The 13,944-nt window shown below is 44.2% G+C and overlaps 1 protein-coding gene across 1 annotated transcript; it reads left to right on the forward strand.

Moving 5' to 3' along the window:
• Positions 1-5,837: 5,837 nt before the first annotated feature.
• fbxo33 (F-box protein 33) lies at positions 5,838-13,457 on the forward strand. The gene is made up of 3 exons (XM_033027161.1): positions 5,838-6,456; positions 10,343-11,034; positions 11,853-13,457. Exons 1-3 carry the CDS (start codon positions 6,050-6,052, stop codon positions 12,122-12,124), a joined length of 1,371 nt encoding a protein of 456 aa, XP_032883052.1. The 5' UTR covers positions 5,838-6,049; the 3' UTR covers positions 12,125-13,457.
• Positions 13,458-13,944: the final 487 nt, after the last annotated feature.

A 13,944-nucleotide genomic window follows, 5' to 3' on the forward strand; every position in this document is an offset into this window, starting at 1 on the left:
TGAAAGGAATAGGAAAAAAATTGCAACGCTAGTAATTTTGTGAAAGGAAACAAAATCTGCAACACCACCAGCAAACAGATTATAGAAAGTGAAAGCATGAAACAAAAAGGATACATTGATAGCTAAAAATCAACAATGTTCATTGTTTCTGAGGCTCTCATCTCCAATATAACACAGACCAAGCAGCAATACTTTGTCACTGGGTGGAAAAGAACAAGCCAGGAGTCCATTGACTTACAAATTCAAAGGAGAAAATTGGAGTTGGATTGGACACACCCTCAGGAAACCTGCCACAAACATCACCCGGCAAGCCCTGAAATGGAACCCCAAGGAAAAAAGAAAAGGGTCGCCCCAGGAACAGCTGGAGAAGAGGTGTCCAGACAGAAATGTCGGAGAGTGGGCTCAACTGGGGAGATCTTGAAAGAACTGCCAACAACCAAGTGAGGTGGAGGACATTTGTCAATGGCCTATGCTCCCTAGAGGAGCAAAGGCCTTAAGAAGATGAAGCAGCAGCAATACCAACACTTAATTTAGATTAAATTAGAACAGTTTTCCATATTCACCAGTGTCTTGCTAACTCTTTAAGGGCTTGAAATGTAGATTATATGTGGTGTGTTCACTGGCCAATGAGATTTTAACTTGAGACATAATTGTAGGATAAGAGTTTAAGATTGAGATGAAGGGAGTTTTTTTCATCCAGACGGCTGTGTATATTTGGAATTTCCTGTGCAAAACTGAGATCTAAAGTGGGAAATTAAAGGATATAGAAACAGAGTAATAGGAGGAAAATGTATGTTTAAACAAAATATTAAGTAGTGTAGCAGACTTGAGGAAACAGTAGTCAGTCATCGAGTCATAGAGCCAGAGGAGATAGTTGAGGCAGGTACAATAACAACATATAGACATTTGGACAAGTACATGGATAGAGAAAGTTTAGAAGGATATAGGACGAATGTGACTAGCATATATTTTATCCCTTACTGTACAGGAGGCTGAGGGATGATCTTATAGAGGCGAATCATGACGGGAATGGATAAGGTGAATACGCAGAGTCATTTTCCCAGTCAGGTCGTACCCCTATTTCATCATGTTGGGCAGTGCTACTGACACACAGCTGCAGTGACCCTGATCTCTGGAGCTGTCAGTGTGGAGTTTGCCCATCTATCATACTAGTGATACTAGTAGTACTATCATAGTAGTAGTGTGAATGGGTGATCAATGGTCACCATGGACTTGGTGGGCCAAAGGGGCTGTTACCGTGCTGTATTTTCCAATCAATCAATCAATTCAAATCAGAGGTATTATTTTTGTTCGCTCACTTATCTATCTCCCTGCAACATATTTTCTTTCAAATTTCAATCGGATTCTCTTTCATCCATCTATGCTAATGGGTAATTTAGTGTCACTAAATCTATCTATATTTGGAATGTGGTGGGAAGCCGAAGCAGCCAGGGAAAACACATGCGAGCACAATTGGAAATGGAGATAACATAATGTTATCTCCATTTCTCATCTACTCCCTACACACCATGAGCAATTTAGAGGGGCCAATTTGGCCTAGAAACCCGCATGTCTTTGGGATGTGGGAGGAAACCCACACAGTCATAGGGAGAATGCAAATTCCATACTCTCCTGAACACCTTGGAGAAATTGCACCCCATTTCACTATGATTTTCCCGGTCAATATTGGGAAAGTTAAAATCCCCTACTACAACGCTCTTATTTGACTTGCAGCTGTCTGCAATCGCCTGGCATATTTGTTTTTCTAATTCCGTTGACTATTTGGGGGTCTGTAGTACACCCCCAACAAGGTGATTATCCCTTTCGTAGACACAAAAACTCGATTAACTTGGCGGACCAGACAGCATTTCTGGAGAAAAGGAATGGGAGACATTTTGGGTCGAGACCCTTCTTCGGTTCTATTGCCAGAGCAGTTGTTTATGGATTTTGGGGAGAAGGTAAAACCGGGCTGTGCAAGCCTGGGAAACAATACGGTTAGAGGCAGTGGAAGTGCAGACAGCCAGAAGTGATAAAATCAGAAATGGTCTGTGAGAATACGGCCTGGTGCTCATCTGTGGGATCATGAATAGGAAGGACGAGGTGTCGGAGAGCTGTCGCCTGGCCTCACCAGTCAGCTCGCCAGACTACCATTGCACCTCCCTTGTTGGTGGCTTTGATGATAATGTTGTGGTTGAGGCAGAGTGAGCGGAGGGCTATACGTTCAGAGGGGGTGAGGTTAGAGTAGGTAAGTGGAGTGGAAAGGTTGAGACGGTTGATGTAACGCCGGCAAATAGAAATAAAGGTCTAAAGAGGGTAGAAGGCCGTTCTGGGGAGTCCAAGAGGAGGGGACCCGGTGGAGATGAGAGAAGGGGTCATCCACTGGGTGTTGAGGACTCCTTCCCATAAAAAAAGGCACGGAGCTGGAGGCGACGGTAGAAAATCTCCACGTCGTTGCAAACCCAGAATTAGTTGAGGTGGGGGCAGAGTGGAACAAAGGTGAGGCCTCTTTTGAGGCCAGACTGTTTTGTATCGGAAGGGGGGGTCAGGGGGGGATGGTGAAGACACGACCAGGGTGGGGTTGTGGTCAGAGGAGGGCCGGGGAGTGAACAGAGACTGAGGCGAGGTTCTCTGTGAGGGGGGGGGGGGGGGGGGAGGGGCAGCAGAAGGAGCCAGGAGACTCAGACCACGTGGTGTTGGAGTCTGCAGCATGGAGGATGTGGGCCTGGTGCTGAGCCTGGAACGCAAGTGAGGTGATGGCTCCGGCCCGCAGGTGGGTGGTGGAGAGACGAGGGTCGGTGGAGATGTTGGTGGAAGCCCACATTGGGCTGGAGTAAAGATAGGTGTCGTCGGCAGCAGCATTGGTGGTCCTGGGGAGACAGTGAAGGTTGGTGGCCCCGAGGATGTGGTGAGAGTCGGCAGCGGCGGTTTCGGTGGTCCGGCCCTGGGATTGGCCGGGAAAGAGGTGAGGGTTGGAGAGGCAGTGGATGTTGATGCTGCTCCTCCTGTTGGCGGGTCGTGGCCCCCTGGTGGTCGAGCAGGCGGCGCAGTCCAGCGGTGGGGCCACGGGCCTGCGGGCGGTCGAGTTGAGGCGTGTCGGTGGAGGGACCTGTCTGGAGGTCCTTAGTAGAGTCCAGGTAGACGTGGAACATTTTGTTGAAGGCTTGGATTTGGCAAAGAATGAAGTTAAGTTAAAGTAAAGAATGAAGTAAACCATCACTTCCTTGTTCCTCACCTCCAACCATATAGCCTCACAAGACGAACCATTCGTAATGTCAACTCTCATCACTGACTGTGACGTCCTCCTTAACCAATAAAGCAACCCACCCCCCCCCCCCCCCCCCCCTCCTCTTTTACCCTCAGCCCAGTCTCTCCTGAAGCACCTGTATCCCAATAGATTGAGCTGCCGGTCCTATCCCTCTCTGAAATAGGTTTCAGTAATGGTTACATCCCAGTCGCACGTACCTATCCATGCCCTAAGCTCATCTGCCTTACCCGTCAGGCCTCTAGCATTAAAATACATGCAGTTTAAATCAACCTTCCTTCCTTGCTCTCTGCCTTTCTCTTGCCTATTCTGTCCTCTAACCTTTCTCTCACCACCAAATTCTACCCTCTCACCTGCGTCTGTCCTGTGTGAGATCCCACCCACACGCAACACATACATTCTTACCTGGTAAAAACAGCCAAAATGGTCAATATTTATGTTATAAAAAATTGTGGAAATAGGAGTAACCGTGAGAGATATTTATCATACTTTAGAATTCCAAAAGTGAGGAGAAATGATGGTGGAGAGAAGCGAGAGCTGAAGGGACAACAACAGCTAAAGTGGTTGGCGAACATTGGCAGTTCAAATACCAAGATTGAAAATATTGGGAAATATCGTGTTTGCTCACTGCATTTCATCAACAGTAAGGCATTCTTTGTGTTTTTTCTTGACTCCTTTGGTACCTAAAAAGTTTTAGAAGTGATAAATCTGGCTGTAAAATCGCCCATGGTTCTCGTGGGTTTTTACATGCAAAAAGAAAATGCTTCTGAAGCTAAATTTATCATTAAAAAAAAACGCAATCCATACGTGGGTTTTGAATTACATTTTACTCAGATAGATAGATAGATAGATAGATATAATTTATTACCACACAACCAGGGTCGGTGGAAATTTGGGTTGTCAGCGGCAGTACAATAATAAAGAACACACAATAAAACTGTAACACAAACATCCACCACAGCATTCATCACTGTGGTGGAAGGCACAAAAATTTGGCCAGTCCTCCTCCATTTCCCCCCCGTGTACAGGACCAGAGTCCAGAGTCAGTCCAGGATCGGCTCTGCCTCACCGGAGACCGCGGCTTTAAGTTGTTGTAGGCCGCAGGCCGGCGGTCGAGATTTAAAGTCCCCGCCGCAGCCAGAAGCACCGTAGACTGCAGGGCCGGCGGTCGAAGCTCCCCTCCAGGGGTGATGGCAAGTCCATGCCGGACCCGCGGTAGAAGTCGGCCGCGGGCCGGCAGTGATGGCTTCTTCTTCCCCCGGGTCCCCCACGAGGGATCCCGGGCTGTAGACGCCGCACCAGCTGGAGCTCTGCAGACCGCGGCTTCAGACCGCGACTTCAGGCTGCCGGCTGCCCCGGGCCAGCGAAACGAAGCGCTTCCCTCCAGCGAGCCCCAGCGAGGGCTAACCCGCTCCACGCCGAGAGTCCACGCTGCGCCCGCTGCTGAAGCCCCGGGCGCGTCTCCGGGAAAGGCCGCGTCGATCCTTGATGTTAGGCCTCGGGGAGGCGACCTGGAAAAAGTCGCCTCTCCATGGAGGAGGCGACCGAAGCGGTTTCCCCCTTACCCCCCCACACCACCCCCCACACATAACACACAAAGAAACATTAAATACAGACAAGGAATGGCATAATTGTTAGCTGTTAATTGGACAAAATCCAGCTCAGTAAATTTACAATATCTTTGAAAGGGAGTGGGTGTTTAAGCTGTCAGGACATTGTATTATTTGCCAAAATATCCATTTCAATTTTTCTTGTTTAAACCCTACACAATTATTTACATTAATTTATTTATTATGCTGGGACAGAAGACAGGTCCCGCTGTGCTGGCAGCCATAGTAAGTGCTTACCTGAAGTTAACCGCTTGTACTCCACAAGGCGTTGCGTGGCAACCGTACGGGTCAGGGGTCGTGACCTCGCCTGTGCAAGGGCCCTATTGTCATGTGTCCCAGATAGAACAATGAAATTCTTACTTGCTGCAGCACAACAGAATAGTAATAGTCTGGTCAGAAACGTCGAGGTCCAGGTCCCTGAGCTGTTTGGGACTGAGCTGAAGGAATGTAAAGGAAGAGGTGAAGGGTTCGGTGTGCGGGTTCAAACTGAAGGGGATGGAGGCAACGACCACGTGACAGTCTCATCGATCACGTGACAGTCTCATCGATCACGTGACAGTCTCATCGATCACGTGTCAGTCTCACCGATCACGTGACACGTGGACCCGCCCCTGACGCCGTGTCACGTGGGGCAGCGGCCCGATGCCTGACGTCATAACACGTCACGTGACGCACTCGCGGAATGTTGTAAACAGGCTCGAGGCGCCGGAATGAGCCGAGAGCACGGGGGGGGGAAATCAAAACAACCCAATCTTTACAGTTCCCAGATAACTTTAACCTAGCGTCGGCGCAGAACATTTTATAACAAATCCCTGAATAAATAAACCGATGAGCTTTGTGCTGAGAGTGTGGGTGATTGAAGGGTATGTGATGTTCATCACCCTCGCTACCTCCCCGCCCCTCCAACTTGCCATGGTCCCGCCTGACTTCCGGTGCGCGGCCTGGGCTGGAAGCGACGAGGCAGCGGGGCTGAGACACAGAGGGAGAGAGTCTGGCCGCCCCGCCCCACAGAGCCTGAGCTGAGGGGTAGACACACAGAGAGGCCGCGCCACCGAGCCTGGGCTGAGCAGAGGGGGGGTTGAGGCGAGCAAGAGCCCGGAGAGAGGAGCGGGGAGGGAGACGGTAGCCCGAGGCCCTGCGCTCGGGCCGGCCGGCCGGCAGTGAAGGGGAGGCGGCCATGGCGCTGTGCGGGGCGGCGGTGGCCGCGCTGCCCTGCGAAGTAATCGTGCACATCTTCTCCTTCCTGCCCCCCTGGGACCGGCTGCGGGCCTCGTCCGTCTGCTCCCGCTGGCGCGAGTGCCTCTTCTACCCGTCGTTGTGGCCCGAGCTGCGGCTCCGCCTGCGCGGCTCGGCCGCCGAGCGCTGCCGCCTCGATTTCCTCATGAAGAAGTGCGGCTCGTTCGTGCGGGAGCTGAGGGTGGAGTTCGCCGGGGGCGGCGGCAGCAGCCGGCCCGACCCGCTGCGGGGCTACATGGATGAGGTGGTGTGCGTGTTGAGGAGTGTGAGAAGCAACCGCAACCTGCAGAAACTCAGCGTGTTCGGCGACATCTACCAGCAGGAGCCTGACGATAAGCACTCGCACGAGTAGGTATCGGAAGCCAAGTGGGAGGGGAGAGCAGGGGTGCAAGTAGGGGGGTTGGGCAGGGGTGCAAGTAGAGGGTGGGCTGGGCAGAGCAGGGGTGCAAGTGGGGAGCAAGGCAGGGGTGTAAGTAGAGGAGGGGAAGGGGGGGGGGGTAGGGTTGGTGTGAGGGGGTGCAACCGGATGAGGGGACTGGGAATGGGGTGCATGCAGGTCGGGCCCACCCTGAGCTCATCTCAGGGAAGATGTGTTACGGCGACGAGCTGTTGGATGCAGTGTCCATCCTGCAGCTCTCCTCCTGGGGGTTGGATGTGCAATGGCACTGATCTCTGCCCCCGCAATGTATTGAATAGTATATGAACCTCGGAACAGAGGTGATTCTATCATCTATGTGTGTGTGTGTGCGCGCATATACTTCTATTTTTTTGCGCAAGTTTCTCCAAAACATTGATTCTTTGACCCATTGCCCCTCCAAGTAACCCGGTGTGGTGCGAATTTTGGACGCATTTGAGAAATAGTTTTTATCATATTGACTTTGTGTGCCAAATTAATCTGACCAATACTTTCCCATAGTGCTAGCAGCAAACTTGCTGGATTTTAATGTAACTCTTTGCATAGGGTTTTCTGCTCCTCTATTGACAGCTCAACGTAGAATATAAAATAAATATTTTACTGATAAAAATACCTGTTTGCTTTTTCTTTTGTCAGCTCTCGTGTTTGTTTATGTGAAAATACATAAAAACATAACTTTACATTCTTACTACTTAACTTTACTGTGGAGTCTATTGGTTAGCAAAGGCCTAATTCCAACAATCTCCAGGGTCCAACATCTTTCATAAAATTGTGGAAAAGAAGCAGATGGTCAGAGATCTTTTTAGATATCAGACACTGGATTTATTTGTGGTAATCAGGTCAGGCTGTAAAATAACGAACATAATGGCTGAAAATCACATTGTGGAACAAAGCTGCAATGTTTCTCTGGATTGGAAAAGAAATGTGCAAGTTTGATTAGAAACATAGAAAATAGGCGCAGAGTAGGGGTGCAAGTGGGGAGCAAGGCGGAGGTGTAGGGTTGGTGGGAGGATTCTTGAGGATGCTGGAATATGACTACCATTTGAAACCCATTAACCATTTTAAGCCCTTGAGCTTTGGCTAAATAGTGAAATGCTTCGAAGTTGAGTGGCATCTATTAGTTTGAGATGTTATGGCTATAGATCTGGCATTTTGTAGTATTGTAGGGAATAATATTATGGTTTTTTTAAAGTTTGTATTTGCATCCTGCATGACTGCCATGAATTTTGGGATTTTTGTAGAATCCCTGTACATTATTTATCTTTAGGCAAAGTCAAAATAAACATGAAGTGCCATAGTCAGCGAGATTACATGGTTTCAATTAATAGACCCTTGTGAAAAATGCAGACATGAACTGTAATTGTTTTGTGGAACAGTTCGATTAACTATTCTGGAATTATTTTAGTTTTCTGTTGAATTGTCTTCATTGATTTCTGGTACAAAATGATTAGATTGCATAATTTTAGAAAAATTTAATCTCTTGCATAGGCTCTGTATTTACCCTTTTTGTCGGTTTTGTTTTATAAATGTTTGTATTGTTTTCTCTTCCACTTTCATTTTCTTTCTCTTTTCTTTCTATTTATTTAAATTGCAACTTAAAACAAAAGTCTGGGCAGATATTTTCCCACCCCAGACTGCACCCATTGATTCTTCGGTATGCTAAAGAATATTTTTTTGTGGTCCAGACAATTTATATAAAAATGTAGGTCTTGTATGCGTGGATTTTTTTCCCCCCTTTTTATTAAAGGTTAGGTTTGCTAGGATATATTTTATTTTAGGGCTTGTGATACTGAAACATATATATCAAAACGTGGGTTACTGACTGAAGAAGGGTCTCGACCCGAAACGTCATCCATTCCTTCTATCCAGAGATGCTGCCTGTCCCGCTGAGATACTCCAGCATTTTGTGTCTGTCTTCAGTGAATTTTGATAGTTAGATTTCCAATCACATTTTAAGGAGAATTTATGTCTGACATAGAAAATAGGTGCAGGAGTAGGCCATTCGGGCCTTCGGATTATCCAAAATTAGTACCTTGTTCCTGCTTTCTCCCCATATCCCTTGATTCCGTTAACCCTAAGTGCTGTATCTAACTCTCTCTTGACTGCATCCAGTGAATTGGCTTCCACTGCCCTCTGAGGCAGAGAATTCCACAGATTCACAACTCTCTGGGTGAAAAGGTTTTTCTTCATCTCAGTCCTAAAAGGCCTACCCCTTATTCTTAAGACAGCCAACATCATCAGACCCACACCATCCTGGCCACACATTCATTTCACCATTGGCATCGGGAAGAAGGTACAGGAGCCTGAAAACTGTAACGTCCAGGTTCAGGAACAGCTTCTTCCCTTCAGCCATCAGGCTATTAAACACAACAACAAATGAGCTCTGAACTCCAATAGACTCATTATTATTGCACTATACTTGTTTGTTTATTGAGTGTGTGTGTGTGTATATATACACACTGAACTTTTCTTTTCTCCTGTTATGTACTATGTTTACATATTCTGTTGTGCTGCAGCAAGTAAGAATTTCATTGTTTTATCTGGGACATATGACAATAAAACACTCTTGACCCCTGGTTCTGGACTCCCCCAACATCGGGCACATTTTGCCTGCATCAAGCCAGTTCAATCCCCTAAAACTTTAATGTTTCTATAAGATATCCTCTCATCCTTCTAAATTCCAGTGAATATAAGCCCAGTCGATCCATTCTTTCATCATATGTCAGTCCCACCATCCCGGGAATTAACCCGGTGAACCTACGCTGCACTCCCTCAATAGCAAGAATGTCCTTCCTCAAATTAGGAGACCCAAACTGCACACAAAACATAGCAAACATGTCCTTGTGGGTTCATCGAGTGACTTCTGCCATCAATTTTCTTCTGGGTTCATGAATTTACATGGGCTTTTCAATTCTGAGCTGAGGTTAGATTTTGGGAAGGTTGAAAAAATAATTTGGGGAGCGGTATCACCAGCAGTAAACTGCAGAATGGACCCTTATGTTAATTGGAGCAGTTTAGGTGAGTGTACCTCAGGAAGGAGAACGGTAATTAGTATACATCCCATGTTTCTATCCGTATTGTGTATTAAAACTTAAATGTCTTTCACCAGTGAATTGCAGTTCAGGTCAATGTTTGTAAAATTATTTAACTGTCTTAACCCTGTCATTATCATCAGCACTATTGGTTAATGTGGATTACATTCTATTATGAAACGTGACAGTTGACATTGTCAAGATTAAATAAATGTTTTCTTAATAAATGAGTGTTCGCTTAAAAATAGGAATGAAGTGCATTGCAAGTGTCAGAATTTGCAATTACTTTAAAGGGAGGCACTGTTATTTTGAATGATCATACTTTGCCACCATCTTGTGTGCAGCATTGATACTGCAATGATGATGAGCAGAGGAGAATGCAACCTGACCCAGATATTTCAATTTTGGTTTGTCGCCTTGCTTTTTGTGCAGCTCTTGCACTGTTATGTTGTGCTGAGTCATAAACATGGCCCATTTAATGAACCAAATTTCCCAAATGTTAATTAGCATTATAGGGAATAGAGATTGTAAATCATAATACAGCCTGAATCATGACAGGAGATATTCATACAATTTAAAAAGCAAGTGCCTTGAGTTGTAATGTTTTACATGGTAGTAACCATTGACCCAATTTTTAAAAGAAAAATGTGTATTCTTGACTCAATGTGAATTCTATTCCCGACAGTCTCTTTGGGAATTGTTGAAAGATTTTTAGGGATTTGGACTTGTGAATCTGATGAACTGCTGTTTAGAAATATAGCAAATGTAATACTTTTGTTTATTACAGAATCCAACAATTGATTGAAGAGGTATTGGGAAATTCCAAACATCTGAAATGGCTCTCTCTAGGTTTTATGCTGGAGGTAATAACTCCCACAACACTAGCAGCCTTGCCTCAGTCCAGTGCCAACTGCATTGAACATCTGAGTCTCCTGGATACCCATTTTATTAATAAAACCCCAGTTATTGAGGCAGTTGAGCTGGAGCGCTTTCTAAACCTGCGATCACTTGCATTGGATTTCTGTGATTTTACTGCTGAAGTGTCACGAGTACTCGCCAACAGCAACCACGTGCCTTTGCATAGGTTGTCTCTTGTAATACATCACCTCTCAATGTCCAACACACACGTTTTAGATAACATGCCACAGGATGCAGATTGGAAGGTGCTCACCAGGCACCGTGCAAATCTTCGTGTTTACATCATGGCCTTTAATGTCAGGAATGACATTTTGCTAAGAATTCTGAAGCCAAGCATACCTTTAGGAAGAATTCACTTTGACAGCTCCACTAATGGCGTTTCAGGTGCTCTGGTAGATATCATATCCAGGCAGTATGACAAATCCCTTACCCACTTCCTCCTTATAAAGGATGTAGAGCAAAGAATTAATGGCTTCCCTGATCTCAGCGACAACCGAAATGAAGACCCTTTGGTGCTTTTGGCATGGAGGTGTACAAAGCTTTCTCACCTCTCAATCCATGGTAAGTAGTAAATGTATCTGAATATTTGCATTAATATTGACCTTGTATAGTTACTTTTGACTCAAATGTGTTTTTCTCGTCATGATTGTAGACATGTTTACTTTTGTGCACTTGTTGGATCATGAAAAGCCAAAATTATTACAGAATAACAATAACTTATTGTGAACAGATTGAAGAGCGATTGGATCTTTGACAAGTTAAATTATCAAATTTTCTAGAGAACCTATTGTCATCAAAATGGAGAAATTGATTTTCTAGCAATTTAATTCATTTTGAAAATGTTTAATATATTAAATTTATGACATTTCTGTAGAGGGTAAAATCATCCATTCTTTAAAAACTGAGCCAGTATGCAATTTTTACGGAGTAACATTGTAATTTTCATACTGCATTGTGAATTGTTTTAGTGGCATAGCTTTGTGGCCATTCATGATTCTTTGGTATTGGTCAAACTCTCCATTTAATAGCATTATGTTTGGATAACATCGTTTTTCAATGAATTTTTATTATTCTGAAATTTTTGGTTTCACAAATATTGGGATGTTTTATTCTTACAAAGATTTTCAATCTGAAAATGTGTCATTCTGGAATCTTGAACTGCAGCATCATGTTGCAGCTCAAGGATTTTGGGTCTGGACCTTTCTTCAGGTCCTTGACCTGGAATGTTACCCATTCATTTCCTTCCACAGATGCCGTCTGACCTGCTGAGTTCCTCCAGCATTTTGTTTTGTCATTCTGGAGTGGTTTGTTAGGAATTTAAAGTTATGGTTTTATGTGTTTGAACCCATAACCATTTGAACTTTCAATTTTCAATCTAGGCTATGCAGTTTGGGCCCATAATCTTATCGCTATAGCTCGGCTTCGCGGACCTGAGTTGCAAGTTCTGGAGGTCACTGAGGAGAGCATTAATTTTGATGAAGACGCAATGGCTGACCTGGATGGAGATCCTCTGCATAATCTCATTGAAGAAGTATCCATAGGTCTGGGAAAACGGTGGCATCCGGTGATGAAAAATGAAACCCTTTATGTTTTCAGTGAGACTACTCGTTATTTTTACAAAGAGATGCAGCGTTTCAGTGAAGGCATTTAGCATTTCAAAATGTCTGCATTTCTTAGAAATAAGTTAACATTTACCTGTGCTGTTAATTAGTATTAGTTCTAAGTATATACACTTGTTTATCCTGCTTAATCTGTAAATGTAGTTGGTATTGGTTTAGAGGTAGATGTGGCAAGAGTCACTGGATTTTCTCTGTCAGCGCCTGTGTCAACTGCCAAAGAAAACAGAATGAAGAAGTGCCCACATGCTGGCAGGGGCAGGCCAATGGCTGGTCAGCCAGAACCTACGAGATTAAAAGGTCGAATTTTCGACCTGCGGTACACAGCTGTGCTGTGGCTCAGTCAACAACGTTACAGCTCTTTAATGAACGTGCACCTGGTTCACTGTGAATAGTGAATACAAAAAAATCAGTTCTAACAAAGCTAGGAGCTGCTGCTATGATTTTTGAGAACATTCCACTAGGATAACTTTTAAAATCTTGTTAAAGCAAGAGGCTTTAAAAGCCGCAATGTTCAGGGCAACCGCGGGTACAGTCGTGGTCTCTGTGAGACTAGCACCTGACCCCAGTTTTAAGTGGTACGAATGTTGTGCATTTAATGTAAAGGACAGCCAGTATTACTCAGTGTGGCCATCATGCTGCCCAGCAGTGCTGTGACCTGGCTGCTTTGTATAAGCTTGTAAAACAAATTTACTGTATGCAACATATGTCAAGATTCTATTTATGAAGAAAGTATGAGTGGTGATTGTTTCAAATGGTTTTACCATCTTGTGTCAAAGATGATGCGTTTTGACAGGTGTGCATTATGTTGCGTATCTCCAGTGATTAATGCACTTACCATGCGGATTTTATATGTACATCTGTAGAGTGGATCCACTGGTGCAATGTATGAAAATGCCAGATGTGGTGCGATTTTATCATTGAATGAGATCATATGAAATACTGACAGAAAATGTGAGGAAAGCAGTTGAATGTTAAATTAATGTTTAAAGTTTGTGTTGACTGCTGATTGTTTTAATCTATCAATAAAGCATTCAAACGTCTTATTTACGTAATGTTTAGTACTAAAGTTTTGGGAATTTACAATGATGTTTTAAGCTTTATCATGTGTAAACTTTGCAAAAAGTTGCATGTACTGACAGTAAACTACATTAATTGTCTAAACTATTTTACATACACTTTGAATACTGTTAGTATTTGCAGTAAAGTGTGGTTTCAAACTAGATCTGATTTTTTTTTTTGCTCCTACCATGCTTCTTGAATGTAGCATTTGAAATTACAGTGATCCTATGAAGTTTCATTACCAGGGCAATTCCACAACACATTACAATATTTTTTTTTTTACCCAACTACCACCCCATTTAAAAATGATTTGAACATAATTAACAAGACTTAGCCCAAGTTATTGTTTGGAGTTTTCCCCCATCATTTTTTTGTAAATTGCTTGTTCTGTGATTTATAGTAAAATGTTCTGATTGGGCAAGAAAAGCTGTTTGATGGCAGTCATTAAATAATCTTTTATGGAGAGAGCATGGTTAAGCCGTAGCTTAACATCTGTCTGTTAGATGGAAAGGAATAGTAATTGAAATGAGTGTTTTGTGGTGAGTGAGAAATTTCCAATATTGTAGTCTGATACTTGCTTGGTCTATGCCCAGAAAACAATTATAATCACTAGTGCCAGTTAAATTGTGGCAGAATTGAAATATCTCTGGTAACCTCAGTGACTGAATAGAAGTAACCAACTAATTTAGTCTTTGGATGACCAAATTTTCAAACTGATGTGGTAGGATGACATTTTTCTATTACAGGTCACCTGAAATTACTCTTGATTCACTTATAGTATTTAACAAGGGGT

This window comes from Amblyraja radiata, chromosome 9 (genome assembly GCF_010909765.2).
Source record: "Amblyraja radiata isolate CabotCenter1 chromosome 9, sAmbRad1.1.pri, whole genome shotgun sequence".
NCBI lineage: Eukaryota > Metazoa > Chordata > Chondrichthyes > Rajiformes > Rajidae > Amblyraja > Amblyraja radiata.

Bases quoted from the DNA above. Each gene is read 5' to 3' on its own strand.
- fbxo33 (XM_033027161.1), top strand. From the start codon at position 6,050: ATGGCGCTGTGCGGGGCGGCGGTGGCCGCGCTGCCCTGCGAAGTAATC. The intron at 6,457-10,342 runs GTAGGTATCGGA...TGTTTATTACAG, and splicing joins GACGATAAGCACTCGCACGA to AATCCAACAATTGATTGAAG. The intron at 11,035-11,852 runs GTAAGTAGTAAA...TTTTCAATCTAG, and splicing joins TTCTCACCTCTCAATCCATG to GCTATGCAGTTTGGGCCCAT.